This window comes from Pongo abelii, chromosome X (assembly GCF_028885655.2).
Source record: "Pongo abelii isolate AG06213 chromosome X, NHGRI_mPonAbe1-v2.0_pri, whole genome shotgun sequence".
Lineage (NCBI taxonomy): Eukaryota > Metazoa > Chordata > Mammalia > Primates > Hominidae > Pongo > Pongo abelii.
The window spans coordinates 113,650,534-113,665,409 of record NC_072008.2 but is presented as its reverse complement, the minus strand read 5'-3'; the positions used below and the strand labels follow the sequence as shown (position 1 = coordinate 113,665,409).

General features: G+C 39.3%; 1 protein-coding gene across 6 annotated transcripts in view; it reads right to left on the bottom strand.

Moving 5' to 3' along the window:
• Nucleotides 1-14,876, bottom strand: part of MID2 (midline 2) — a 101,389-nt gene that overhangs the window by 75,245 nt on the left and 11,268 nt on the right. For all 6 annotated transcript variants that reach the window (XM_009235148.3, XM_054544942.2, XM_063721035.1 and 3 more), the window contains exon 2: nt 10,329-11,044. In XM_009235148.3, coding sequence (XP_009233423.1) covers nt 10,329-10,988 — 660 coding nt within the window. In that variant the 5' untranslated portion in view covers nt 10,989-11,044. The remainder of the gene's footprint in view (nt 1-10,328; nt 11,045-14,876) is intronic.

The window sequence follows — 14,876 nt, the reverse complement described above, 5'->3', positions numbered from 1 at the left end:
GTGCCTAGATAAGGAGTTTGTAGTTTCTTTGTTTGTTTGTTTGTTGTTGTGGTTGTTGTTGTTTGCACTGAGGACTTACCAAAAGCTGTTGAGCAAGGTAATGGCATAATCAGGGTTGCATTTAGGAGATTAACCTAGCAGCAGTATGTGGGGCAGACTGAAATAGGAAAGCCCAGGGCAGGGGGTAGGGGAAGGACACCGGTTAGAAGAAGGCTGCAGTATTCAAGGCCGTAGGGTAATGCAAGTCTGGGCCAAACTGAGGATAATTGAAAGAAATGTGTTTCAAGAAAGGATTTGTCACTGTCAAATATGCGGAGAATGCAAGAAATATGAGGATTGATAAAAGGCAGCTGGATTTGGTAATTAGAGGTCACAGATGACCTTTTGAAAAGGTGTTTCAGTAGGGTTTTAGAAGAATTTGTGAAATCCTGAGGTTAGAGTATGGTGTAGTGACAAAGTAGAGGCTGCAAGTCTAGACTCCTCTTCAAAAATTTGGCCGTAAGGTGAATATAATAACTCTGTAGTGGGATGAAAGGGTCTAGCTTGAGTTAGGCAGTGGGAATTGGTAGTGAACCCAGTTGATAATTTTCTCTAGCAGTGGCCCAAATTCCTATCAATGGAAATTCCATGTATCACAAATGAATATATTGATATATTAGGCAAATATAATGTAGATTGATGAATGCCAAGCAAATACAATATTAGAAATTTGTGTTTCCAACCGTAATGCATTTCCATTCAAACATGGGATTCCATGAGGATAATGTTTTTAACAAGTACCTCAACCTGTTGCAACACTGGTCACAAAACTGATATCTCATAAATAATTCACAGTACAGAGCAGGACATAGCAAAATCTCTGCTATGTGTTCCTCTTTTGTGGCCCAGAACTGAGACTCGCGGCTTCTATAAAGCCACTGAAAACAAAAATTAGGGCTGAACACATAATTTGAGGTCTGGTTAGACTATGTGCCTTGAGTTACCATCACAAAATTATGGCAAATGGTTAGTTTGCTTTGCCCCCCTAGCAATTTGCAGAATGCCAGCACATGTTAACAACACGGAGCTAGAACTGACAAGATGACTCTAATTTCAACCTTACTTCATTAATATGAAAATGCTTTGAAAAATAAATCTTTGGCTAATGAAAACACCATCTGTTGATGGCTTTTTGCCACTGTTTTCTTACAATATGAGACATAATTTGAGGAAAACACCGAACATTTACTTACTCATTTCCTATTCATTTACAAGGAATTAAAGCCTCCTCTCAAATTGGAATTTATTCTCAATAATGAACATATGCAAAGGGAAACAGAGAATTGAAGCGATTATGCAATCTAAGGAAGTCACTCTTTCCTTATCATGCCTAGCACTGACAAATCATTTAGAACAAAAAATTCTGGGCCACTCTAGGTTTGAATAATTTGATTGATTTGGCCAAGTAATTATCTTGTCTGTACTCTGGCTGAGTAAACAAAGAGGGTGTGTGTGTGTGGTGTGTGTGTGTGTGTGGATGTGTGTGTCTAAAATCTCTTTATATAAAAGTAAACATGTCTCTTCGTTGTTGTTCAGTTTTGAAATATTGGTGTGTTTTGCTCTGCTCCTGTGCAATGTAGTTAATGGCTGGGCCAGGTTCCTTATGTTCAAGCCCAGTTAGTGCAACTTTCTCAGGACAGTTGAACCGTGACAGCAAGAGAGCCAAAGTGGCAGGGGAGATTGGAATGGAGATATCTGCTGGTAGGAAACAGGACAGGAGGTTGGCAGCCAGGGGGCAGGATGAAGCTCCCATTTCCTGCTGCAAGAGGTTACCTCTGGGTCTTTGTGTGCTTCCCTTTTATGGGTGTTACAGAAGTCATTTTAGTTTATGAAACTGTGAGACCTTCTTCACCTCCAGATGACTACATCATGCTAGCTCACACAAAATTGTACATGTGTCTAAACAGCACAAAGTAAGGGAAAGATTTGGCTGATTTGCATAACAGATTTTAAAAGGCCTCAGTTAGCTAAATTGGCAGTCTACACTGATTCCATTTTTACCCAAGTTTTACTTCATTTGTGTTGTATAGATTAGGCCTCTTTGTGTTCTCTTATTCCCTTCCCAAAGAGGAAAATGTTTTGCCATCTGAGAAAGCTGGGCACAGGCTATTCTTCTTCCAGACAGCATCCCATTAACAGAAATGGCTTCTTCAACCCTCTCAAATAATTGCTGTTTTTTTTTTTTTTCACTTCTCTAGACACAGATTATTTCAGGTAACTTTCTCATTGGCTCCCTCAAGAAAACTAGCCATACATCAAGACACCACCTCTTTATTAAAGCGAGGTAGATTACCCCATTATGGCACAAACTGGACCATGATCTCCATTTGTCATACTCCATGAAGGCGTATGTATTCGCACATATATGAGCACTCCTACACACATCAACCTGACACAATAAGTACTGAAGCCTAAAAGGGGGTGTAATCTGTATTAGTTCTATTGAAACATATTATTTCCATTGAAACATGGCACTGTCATAGAATGTCTGTATTCTCTCTTGCTGTCTAAAAGGTACAAGGGGAATATTATCTAAACCTAGACAAGATCCTGACTGCTTTTATGTGGGAATTGAACCTTGGAGTGAGCATAGGAAGGGGAGAAGTGAAATAGGGCAGAAAGGCCAATTCACCCCAAACCTGAGTCTTCCTGATTGACAGAAGACAACTTCATCTTTAAAAATAATCTGAGCCAGTGGCCCCATTACTATTCTTTGACATGCTCTTTTTTGACATCCTGTCTATGCACCGACATTTTCAGCTCTTCCAAAAGCCAGAAGCCAGAATCTTCACATGCTTTTAGGGTCACAGTCTGCTTTCTTTTTTTAACTGCTTGTCTTAAAATACTTACTTTGCTTTTGCTTCAGTCTGTCACTTTATGTATCAATTACATATGGCCTCTCAACAACAGAACACGCCATCTGGTTCACAAACTGAAACCCACACCCTTATGCCAGAATTTATTCTTTCCCCAAACATTTATTTGCTGTTGTATAGACACAGGCTACGTCTCAGAATGAGATTAAGGTGATATACTGGATGTATATCACATAGGTCTACTCTACTTGAGGTTTGTTACAGAATAACCTGACCCTCAAGCCAGGTGAAAGACTTGCCATCTTTTCAAAAGGCTCTGCGATCATCCAGCTGAGACCCACACCTCCCCCACTCTCCTTATCAGAAATGCTGCCCAAACCTTCCCATATTCTTTTCTTTCCCCCATCTTCAGGTGCATAGCATGATTATATCTGTAGCTCAAATGGATACATCATTATTTGGACATTCTAAAAGTAAACCTGTACTAAAAACTTAAATCTAGTGTTTATTTTGATAGCCCTCAGACTAGTGAGCCAAAGCCAACTCTACTTTCCTGGAGGACTCAGGGTTGTATTCCACTTGCACTATTCCTCTTCACTTCCTGCCTCTCATACACATCCCCCTCTTTCTCTTTCAACTTCTATTCCTTCATGCCTAATTTCTAGACCATGAGTGTTCTGCAAGACTCAATCCTTGGCCTTTGCTCAGCTCACTACTGCATGGCTCTACCACCACGCTGAGGACTCCCAAGTCTATTTCTCCAGACCCAATCTTTCAGCCACTGGGAAAGCCTAAATTTTAACCCCTTCTGGACACTTGCCCTTTCAGTTCTGAGAGACCCCCATGCTCTCTGTCCTCCAGATGTTTCAACAAATTCTTTTCTCCTGACTAGAGCACTCCCCTTCCCTGCCTCAACTCCTGTTCCCTAACAGGGCATTCAAAAACCCACCCAAATTCTATCTTGCTATTCCTCCTATACTCTGTAACAGCCCCTGTTCTTCCACTGTCATTGCACTTACCACACCATCTCATAACTGTGTCGTTAATTATCTGCCTCCCCACACTAACCTGAGAGCTCCATCAGGGTTGAGGCTGTGCTTTCTTAATCACTGTAACCCTAATACCTATCCTGGTGCCTGCCACCTAATAGATGTTCAAGAAATGTTTGATGAATGAATGATTGTTAAATGACCCACAATCACATCAGACTCAAATCTAAGGTCAACGCATCCCCAAAAAACTGCCACCCCTTCCTAATTTCATTTTTGTCCTCCTCAATACCACCATCCTTCAAGACATCTCCACCTCAAAAGTCCTTTTAAATTCATTCTCTTCACGGTGTATAATCATCACAGTCATTCACCAAGTTTTGTCAATTCTTTCCGCATGGACTCTCTCCAGTTTGGTCCTTCTTCTCCAATAAATTCACTCATGATTCCCTGTTTTTGAGCTCAATGATAGCCTTTCCCTGACCCCTCCACTGTGCTTCAGAGCATCCTGTGCAAACCTCTGTCATGGCACTTACCATACTGAATTGGAATTTCCCACTTGTCTATCTCCCCTACTAAGCTCAAAGTCCCTTTAGGACTGGGATTGTGCCTTATTTCCTGTGTCCCGGCTCCTACCACAGTGGTCAACAACTGTGTTTAGTAAACAAAGTGAATGTTCATTAATTGTTTGCTAAGTGAATGAATGAATTCCTAGCCTAAATCCCTGATGCTATGGTTTAAGTTATTGTCAGTTCTAGCTTCATGTGAGACAAAGAATAAGGCACTACCTCATTATATCAACCTTTCATGAACTTGAAGGCCATTATCACATTTTTCCCTTTAAGCCTCACTTCTTTGGGTTCAGTAATTCTTGTTTCCTTGATCTTTCCTCACCTATATTATATTTCTGTAATATGTTTCTTTGCCCAACAATAACAGACAGGATTTCTATCCACCCAAGAACAATCTCTGTGTCAACATTTTGTAAATTGTTCTCAAACAAAACGATTGTTAGCTCCTTTCAAATATTGGTGAAGAGAAAACTTGAGCCAAAAGAAATAACAGAAAAACAGAAAGATAAGGGTACAGATAATAGGAGTATCTACTTGCTAAACTTGCTCTCAAACCAAAGAAACAATGGAAAACATCTTCCAAAACAGGGTCCTGTTAATAATAAATGAGTTCAGAGACAGAAAAATCAATATAAGTCTTGCAGAGAAAAGAACAGGGGTTCAAATGAGTCTTAGTGCACAGTTTGGGTAAAGATGAAATAAAATGTATTTTACCCTCATACACACACGAAACATGTACAGATTTATACATACTGTATGTGATGGGGAGCAAGTCTGGAACAGTTAAGAGACCACAGAGAAGGCAGATCTACAAGCAAGAACGATTTTATGAGCATGAGTTGAAGGCTGGTTTAGCTGAGAAACCTGTCAGATACTGTCCCCAACCCCACACACACATGTTCACCACCATCACCACCAGACCTTAGAGAGCATAAATATGGTCTCAAATGTTTTGTTCTTATTATATTTAGCTACTGTGATTTAGTACCTGACTGAGAGTGAGAAACAACATTTTTCTTTTCCCTCACCTATGGTAACCCACCCTGGCCTCCATTGAAGATTTTTCTTATCATGCATATGTTTGATCTGGCTCATTTATTAGACTGATCCTTAGCCTCAGGATGGGTTCTGCTGAGGTTCTAACACTCCCTAGGGTGACAACAGAAAGCTTACCTTACACTCATGGCCCCCTCCTACCCAAATTATCAGAAGATTTACCCACTCTCACATCTTCACATACAAAGATACACATTTTATAGATATACTTTCATACACAGACACAGAGTCATTCTCAGCCACATATTTATGGAGGAATATACACACTCATATACAGTGATGCATACATGTGTATGCAAATATACTCTCAACCTAGTCTCTCATAAATATATTTCACTTTCTTTCCCTTATGTTTATACTTACACTGGTTGAGAAATAGTCATATGCCCATTAGTACATTAGTTGAGAGGGTATCTGTCTTGGCAGACAGTAGTGGGTGTCAAGTGGGTGAGTAGATAAATGACTGGGAGAAGGTGGTGACTGAGTGAGAATGGGTGGGTAGATGACAGAGTGACTGAGTAGGAAGAAGGACAAGTAATCAACTGTGATAAGATTCTAGAACACTATATTTTCCAACCTTTTAACTCTCATTGTGGCGTTCCTTTGAACATCCTCCAAGTCTCATATCTCCCTTCTCGTTGTCTGGCAATCATTAGCTTTCTCTGTCCCAGTCTCGCTTCGAGAGAGAGAGAGAGAGAGAGAAAGAGAGAGAGAGAGAGAGAGTGTGTGTGTGTGTTACTTTCCCATGACAAAAGGCTTACTCCAGTGCTGGGTAATATTTTATAACAAGATCCCTGATATGTAAATGTAACTGCATTTAAGAATTATTTGTAGTAATGAATTTGTGGAAATGTAGTGAGAAAAAGAAAATGTGCTTGTTTATTCCTTTCAGGAAATTCCTCTATTCCCCCTGGTTTTCATCAGTTATATTTTTGGCAGGCTGTGGGCATGGAAATGTGAAGACATCACTCTCAAAGAGAATTATAATAATCACATCTGATTTATACAGATGTCACCATAGGGGTAGGCAGTTGGAAAATCCAGTGATCAAAATGAATAAGCACTTAAAATTAAGGACATGCTATACTTTTGCTAGCACTCTGGTTTTGAACATTGTCAGTAGTTCACAGGAGATCTTTTTTCAGACTTTCAGGGTATATGCAATGGCAAGACAGATTTATATCTTCTAAGATGAGATCCAAAGCAAGCTATAGGCACCGGTATATTTCCTGCAAATCCATTATGAAAACTGAATTCATTTGGATTTCTTGAGCAAATACTATGTGTACTAGAAACTAAGGAGAATACAAAGAAATAAAAGACATTATTTCTGACCTGAAGGAGATTATGGCGTAGCTGTGATGTTTTGGAGTGGTCTTATGGGGTTTGAATAATGCACTAAAGAATACGTAGGATTTGTAAACAGGCCAAGAGAAGAACACTAGTGACAGTTAAGAATCAGAAAAGAGAATGGTATATTTTGCAGACAGTTAGGAGGCTCACCGGCGTAGATGAAGGTAGCATGTTTTAGAGGAGTAGAGGGGAAAATACATGGGCAGCACAAGAAAAAAGTTGTATGGGACTTACATTGAGTTGAAGTCTATCAGCAATAAACAGTCACCGAAATTTGGCCTCTTTTATGAAGCCAAAATTTATTAAAACGATAGCAACAATCTTTTATAAGGATGGAAACTCATGTGATAATGAAAATTCTAAAATGTGAAGCCGTTTTATAGAAATGCCCCATATATCATGAACTAAGATATATATTGGGACTAGTAAGTGAAAAGTGAGAGGTGATGGAGAAAATAATTACTCTGATAGGACTTACTGCTCTAATAACTGTCGTGAATAAAAATATTATTTAAAATTGAATAATTAATTGAACTACTGGTAGCCTGCTGAAAGACGTGTCCTGCATCTCAACCCTATTGGTAGACTGGACAACTAAATAAGATCATGAAACTAAACTAAGTACCCCAAGCCCTCTAATCCACTTTGAGAACATGTTAAAAAGACAGGCTAGTTTCTGGTTATTCTGACTTTTCATCTATAACATAATGGTTTGTTTATTCTTTATTGAACAAATAAATATTAGAAGCCACTAATCCTAATCAGGGAGGTTCGTATATAAAAAGTAGTTACAAATGTCAACAGTGAAGTTCCAGAACCAAAAAGTAAAAATAAACACTGTATCAGATACTGGCTAGAAAGCCAACCTCCTAGATACAGGGGAAGAATGATAGTATGGGGAAGAATGATAGGGTATAGTATATATCTCCTACAGGACTCCTGTGCTTCTCTCAGGGTCAGGGCCAGGGGAATATACTCAGGCAGGCTCTCCCATAGCTCCTGCCAGCCAACTTTCTCCCTTTCTACTTGGAGAAGAATCAAGCAGACTAAGGGGGTAATCCTAAATGATTTTCCAATTTAAAATTAACCCAGAGAAGTGAGTATATGTGACACTAAAAGTCAGACTTCCTCTCCGCTTAACATGGAGAATTAATATTCTTTTACACTTGGCACCAAACCAAAGTGACCCCTCCACCCCCGCAACACACACACACAAGCCGTACCTCTCTCACCCTCCCCAAAGTCCAAGATGTTTCAGACAACATAACGAACCACACGGTTGGGAATGATTCATATGTTTCCACTCTCCATCCAAAAATGAGCAAAAATAGTTTCCACTTAATTTATAATCAGAATTTTCTGCAAATTTCCTAAAATATTAAAGGGGAACTATTCAAAATCTGGCTTTCTTTCTCCAAAAATTACTGATTAGTCACAGACTAAAATATATTTTGGTAAAATATGTCCATGTTCCATCCATCCCTGGAGATGAGGGCTATAGCTTCATGATGCCAAATATCTAATCAATCATCATGTTTTCGGATGTTTTCAAATAGCTAGTTTTCTGTAATACAAGCTTACACTAGCAAGTCTTTTTGTTATCTCAACAGTGCATATGGACACAGATTTTTCTGTTTGGAATATTTCTCAAGGCCAATGACTTATTATAGTCCCAACACCTGCAAATATTTGGCAGAGATTGTTCTGTCCTCTTCACATCCCCCACTCTTCCTATAACCCCGCTCCTATCTTTTGCCATTATACAGCTGTAAGTTTATACAATCTGTCCCTTCCTTGATGTCATTAATCATTTATCTATGACCATGAAATGTACAGTTGTGGGAGCATAAAGTTAAGTTTCAAATCACATTTCATGGGGAAAACTTAGATCCAAAACAAAGTGGCAGCCGGCTACAGTACAAAGGATAGTTAACTCAATCTAGAGGCTGAGTTCCAGTTCTAGCTTTCCCATTACTAATCATTTCTTTGATTATGACCAAGTCACTTAATCTATCAAGGTCTGTTTATACAACTTTAAAGTATAGTGCTTCGACTAGACCAAGTCAAAGGCCTAACAAACATCTTATGAGTCTAAGAACTGAAGTCAACAAGATTATTCCCCTCTGCAGCCTTGATATGAATGAGAGTATCAACTTGAGTGAAATAAAAAAATTGAATTTTGTACACATTTATACATATCAGGTATAAATAATAACCAAAAGAGGCACAAACCATAGTCATTGTGACTACATCTCAATATTATTTGCAACAAATTACAGGACAAATATATCCTATTCTGAGTACTGCTACTCTCACCAACATTATACTTTTTACAGAAGTTACAATGAATCATCCACTGCATGGCAGGAGAAAAATCTCCATTCCCTTCTTGCCCTCCTTTTATCCTATCTGGGTCTTTCTTCTAGCTTGGCTTATGTACTCAGGTTCTATTTGGAGTGGTAATTTTACTATCCGTTTAAACATTTTATTTTTCTAGAATATCTGCTAAGTAGCTCCCTTCTTTAGAGAAATTATACAACACAGCAGACAAGCAATGGGAATAAAACAATTCGCTGGATCATCAGTGTAAGGTAGGAGGACTTTTTAAAATGGGCACTTAGAATTGTACATAAATATTATATGACACAACAACTTTAGAAAACTCTGTCCATTGAATACACATAAATGACTAGGAACTTGTAAGGCAGGAACTATAAACAAGTGCTTCAGTTTGTAGCCCATAATAGTGAGCACTGTCACAAAATTTGATACTGGATTAAATATTTATTGCCTTCAGTTTAAATTGTTAGTTCAGATATTTAATTATCTCTCCCAATTTCGTGGAATACTGAAGTTTCTTCAGTTCTTTGTTTTGTTTTGTTTTGTTTTGTTTTTAAAGGCAGGCTTAGAATTAGCCCTATGTTAAAGGCTTAATGGCAATTTGTAATGGCCAATGCCAAACTTTTGTTTCTTTAGTGTATTGAGTACACAAACACAAACATACAATAATGTCCTCCACAAAAATCTCTCACCTACCTAGATACACTCAGCCACCTCCACCCACACCTACACAGAGACACACCCTGCCTTCCCATTGCCATATACCTACATATGCAAATCGACACATATGCTAATTATAGTACACGTACACGAGTACTCACATACTTAAAAGAAGAGGTGGAAAGATCATAGCAAAGATATATAATAAGCAATATGTCACTGACAGAAGAGAGAGGGTGCTGTTTCCCCGGATGAACTACTGGTGTTGCAGGCCATGAGCTGACTCCCCAAAAGTTAGCCAGAAGTGTGTGAATGCGAGCATGTTTATGCAACAGATGAGATAGGCTCCAGGAAGAGCTTGCAGGAGAGCAGGTTATTCCTCATGAGAACAACTTAAAGTTAACTCACTTGTCATATAGGAAAAGTCACCCACTTTATTAGAGAACTTGCTAACTGCATTTATGCGACAAAGTTGTGTAGGGGATGTTCCCCAGATCTCTTACCTTGAGTTTCTCAAATCGATCACTCAGGGATGCGACCTGATGGTCTCGGTGACGACCCACCAGTTTGCATAAGGCACAGATCAGTTGGTCATCAGATACACAGTACATGTTCACTTTCTCATTCTCATGGTCCAGGCAGGTGATCCCTCGAAGATGTGTGTCCGGCACTGGTTCCACCAGGCGGTGGCTGGTGAAAGGTTTCTTGTTGGGGTGCGTGGCCCGCAGGCAACGGTCACAGTAGGAGACCTCACAGGTGATGCATGTTTTTACTGCATCCCTTGGCGGGTCCTGCTCACAGAATTGGCAAGCAATTCGCTCGCTAGACATGGCAGTGCTGGGCCTGTAAGTCCTTTCCCGGCGGCTCTCACTAGGGGAATTGGGCCCACTGACTGAAGCCTTCTGGAAACGATCAATAATGTTCTGCAGAGTCACATTCCTCTTGAGGCCATCCAGGCCGCGGTGGTTCAGCGAGATAACATACCTGCAGGTAGGACACTGGAAAGCAGTAATGGGTTCAATGGATTCACCAGAGCTGCAGCTTGAGACCAAAATGCGATGGGCACAGCTGAAGCAAAGGCTGTGAGCACAAGGGAGCAGAAGGGGGTCTTCAAACAACTCTAGACAGATTGGACAGGTCAATTCAGACTCCAGTGTTTCCATCTTTAGTGAAAATAATCCTCCTGAGGCATTAAGAACCACGGAGGCTGTGCTTTCACCTGCAAGGAATACAAAGCAAGAGTCATTAGGCATTTCCAAAGGAAAATGGATATAACATAATTATACACTAACCAATGGGCGCGTTTACGTGCTGGATTCCCAGGGATGCTTAAGCAATAGAAAAGCAATTTGGGAACTAATCAGGAAGACTTTCTGCCCCATCAAACCTTGTTTTAGACAAATGCCTATGTTTATTTTCATGCACAAATAGATAAAACCAAATGGCCACCTCTGAATCCTGATAGACTGATTAACATTACCATTCCAGCTCACAATATTTGCATGGATCGTTCTCTCACATATTCTCCACTGACATCTCTTTTCCTAGACTAAGATGAGGCTGAGACCCTGCAAAATGCCCAGTCTCTATTCTCCAATATTGTTCTCTATTTCACTTCAAGGTAAACTGTAGGGCTGCTTCTATGTGACATCCAGTGTAAGGAAAACAATGCCATATTTTAAAGTAACTCGCTACTTTCTGAAATGATTCCATTCTGAAAGCCTGCATAAAAAAGAGAGAGCTTTAGAAAAATGTAGCCCTTGGTGCAGGATAGTAAGTTTTTCCTCAGAATGTGAACTTGAATTACTTATTATTATCACACATGGAAATTTCCGTTCCATTCTATTCCTAGTAAACTGAGTTACTTGAGACAAAAGATGATAGTTTTCACTTTCATCTTCTTCCCTCACCTTCAGAAACCCCTTCAGTTCATCAAGCTGAATGGGGAATGATTTCAAACTTTTCAACTTACTCAGCAATAGTTGCTGATCATAATAAAGTCATATTGCCTTGTGGCTTGTTTGGTTTTATTACTAAACACCTGCTGAACTAGCACAAGCCTGCTATGAAGCTCACCTCCCATGTGTCTTTTCATACTTTCTAAAACATAACAGGATGCAAATCAATATCTAGATAGAAATTAGCAAAGTGCCAGAAATTTTAAGATCTGGTAAACTTCAATTTACTGAGCATCAGTGAGTAAAAGAGGTCACCCGGCCGGGCACAGTGGCTCACGCCTGTAATCCCAGCACTTTGGGAGGCCAAGGTGGGTGGATCATGAGGTCAGAAGGTCCAGACCTTCCTGGCCAATATGGTGAAACCCCGTCTCTACTAAAAATGCAAAAATTAGCTGGGCATGGTGGCACTTGCCTGTGGTCCCAGCTACTCGGGAGGCTGAATCAGAAGAATCACTTGAACCCGGGAGGCGGAGGTTGCAGTAAGCCGAGATCATGCCACTGCACTCTAGCCTGGGTGACAAAGCGAGACTGCCAAAAAAAAAAAAAAAAAAAAAAAAAAAGCCACCCAACTGACAAGAAACCAACCTCTTGGTAAATCTATCTATTTTTCCACAGGCATTTCTGTGCTGAACACACAGGTACCTAATTCTTAATTGCCTTGAGTCTTCCATTAATTAAAATACACACACATAAATATTCTAAGTTGTCTTTAACTAAGGAAAAATATAAAACATATCTTACTGACTGAAAATGTTAATCCTATGTATAGGAAAGAAAAAGGGCATCTTTCTTGCTTTTTTTTTTTTTTTTTTTTTTTTAGACAAGATGTCCCTCTGTCATTCAGGGTGGAGTGCAGTGGTACAATCTTGGCTAACTGCAACGTCCACCTCCTGGGCTCAAGCGATCCTCCTGCTTCAGCCTCCCGGGCTCCGCCTCCTGGAACTCCAAGCATATGCCACCAAGCCCAGCTAATTTTTATTTATATTTTTTGTAGAGACGTGGTTTTGCCATGTTGCCCAGGCTGATCTTGAACTACTGGGCTCAAGCGATCCGCCCACCACAGCCTCCCAAAGTGCTGGGATTACAGGAGTGAGCCACAGCGCCAAGCCCAAGAAAAGCATTGTTTGCTTTTGAGTAGCTTTTGTTCATTATCTTGTCATCATTGGAGACTCTCATCAGAGCTTGAAAATTTTGCTCTGCCATTGATATTTGTTCAGATATTGTCACAGGATACATAAATACTGAGTACAATCATACTTTATGCCTAAGTACAATAGATGTACACCTAAAAGCTGTTTCTAAATCAAACCTTTTAAATGCACTGGACTTAACTACCTATTTAATGAATATCTATATGAAATGAGGTTATAAAAGTGAAGAATCTTTTTGTAAATCAGTCACTCTCTCAGTTGGTTTAGTAGATTCAGATGTTTGTACAGCCACTTTTTTTAAGTGAGACATGGTATTTTTCTTTTAGAATTTACAGGTGCTTGAAAGTTGTTGGCCAGTATTTTGTAGCTTATAACATCTATCAACGTTCACCTATACAGATGAAAAAGTAAACAATTAAAATGTACATACGTCATTGAATCTTAGAATTGGAACAGACTTTTGAGAGATGAAGATTCCAACTTCCACTGACAGCAGGAATATTGCCTTAGAGAGCTCCATTTGATATATTACTCAGATTCTCAAACTCAACATGTCCATAAATGGACTTGTTGTGCTCCTCCTCACCTCCACAAAACGAAACAAACAAAAAACACCTGCTCCTCTTCTGATGTTCCCTGTCTGGTGAATATCACCATCCAAGCCTAGAAATCTAAGAGATATCTCATCTACATGTTTTTATCACCTCAACCACTGGTGGCTTCCAGAACATTCTGTTTTATTTCACTTACATAGCTGTATTTCCAGCTAACTCTTGTTTATCCTTGAGGGTATCAACTATTTTATATTTTCATTCACAGCACAAGTTTGTGCTTCACACAAACTGTATTCAATAATTGTTAATGAAGTATCACTTAAAGTATGAGTAAGAAGGGGTCTAGCATTCATTGAGCATCTCCTGTATTCTGAGTACTATGTTAAGCACTTTACACATTATTTCACTAATTCTTTCAGGAAACTTGTGAGGAAGTTACTATTACTGTATCCACCTTACAGTTAGGAAACTGGGGCTTAGAGTCATTAAATAAATCAACCAAAAACATACATACCCAGAGCACAGGTCAGTATAATACCAATGCCTGTGCTCTTTTCCCTACACCTTTATTTCAATCATCTCACCTCCTTCGCTGAGGTTTATCTGGACCATTTACAAGACAGTTGTTTTTTTTTTTTTAATTCTGGAAATCTTTACTTTGGTATATTTAACATAGTTTATAGAGTTTTGTTTTTTTTTTTAAACAGCATGTTTCTACTTCTATTTTTATCTCTCTCTGTCTCTCTTACTTTCTCTGAATCTGCCTATTTCATTCTGAGTCCCTTCCAGAATCATATCTCTGTCTTCTAGGCCCATCTCCACCTCACACTGCACTTCTATTACTATCTCTTCTAGAACTGTATGCCTGCATTCTTCAATGTCTGTGTTGGAAGCTACCTGGGTTGGTCAGATGTATTGCTGAAAGCCATGTCTATGTATGTTGAAAACTATATAAAAACAATTAGAGTACCACAGCTTTCCTAAGGCTTAAGAGGGTGCCATATAAATTGTCCTGTACAGAGGAAAAGCTCTTAAATTTTGCTTGGAAATCTAAAATTTGTTTCCAAATCAGTGTGATACTTGAACCTCATTATGAAATTAAGCTTGGGAAAGCATGCTATGGGTCAGGATTGCTTTGGGTAAGGTCAATAGGATTTATTAACCGGGGACTTCTGAACTTCCTAGAACTGTTTGCAGACTGTGGTTTGTATGTCATATATGCATTTTTCCTGGGGAAAGGGTTGCCCATAGCTTTCAAAAGATTCTCAAGAGTCTTTGAAAGAAAAAAAGCCAATCATTAGTACTCTAAAATAACCTACCTTAACTTATTTCAGCTCCGTAAAGAATATTATAAGATAGTCACTGCCTCTTGCTTATTTTAGCTTTTC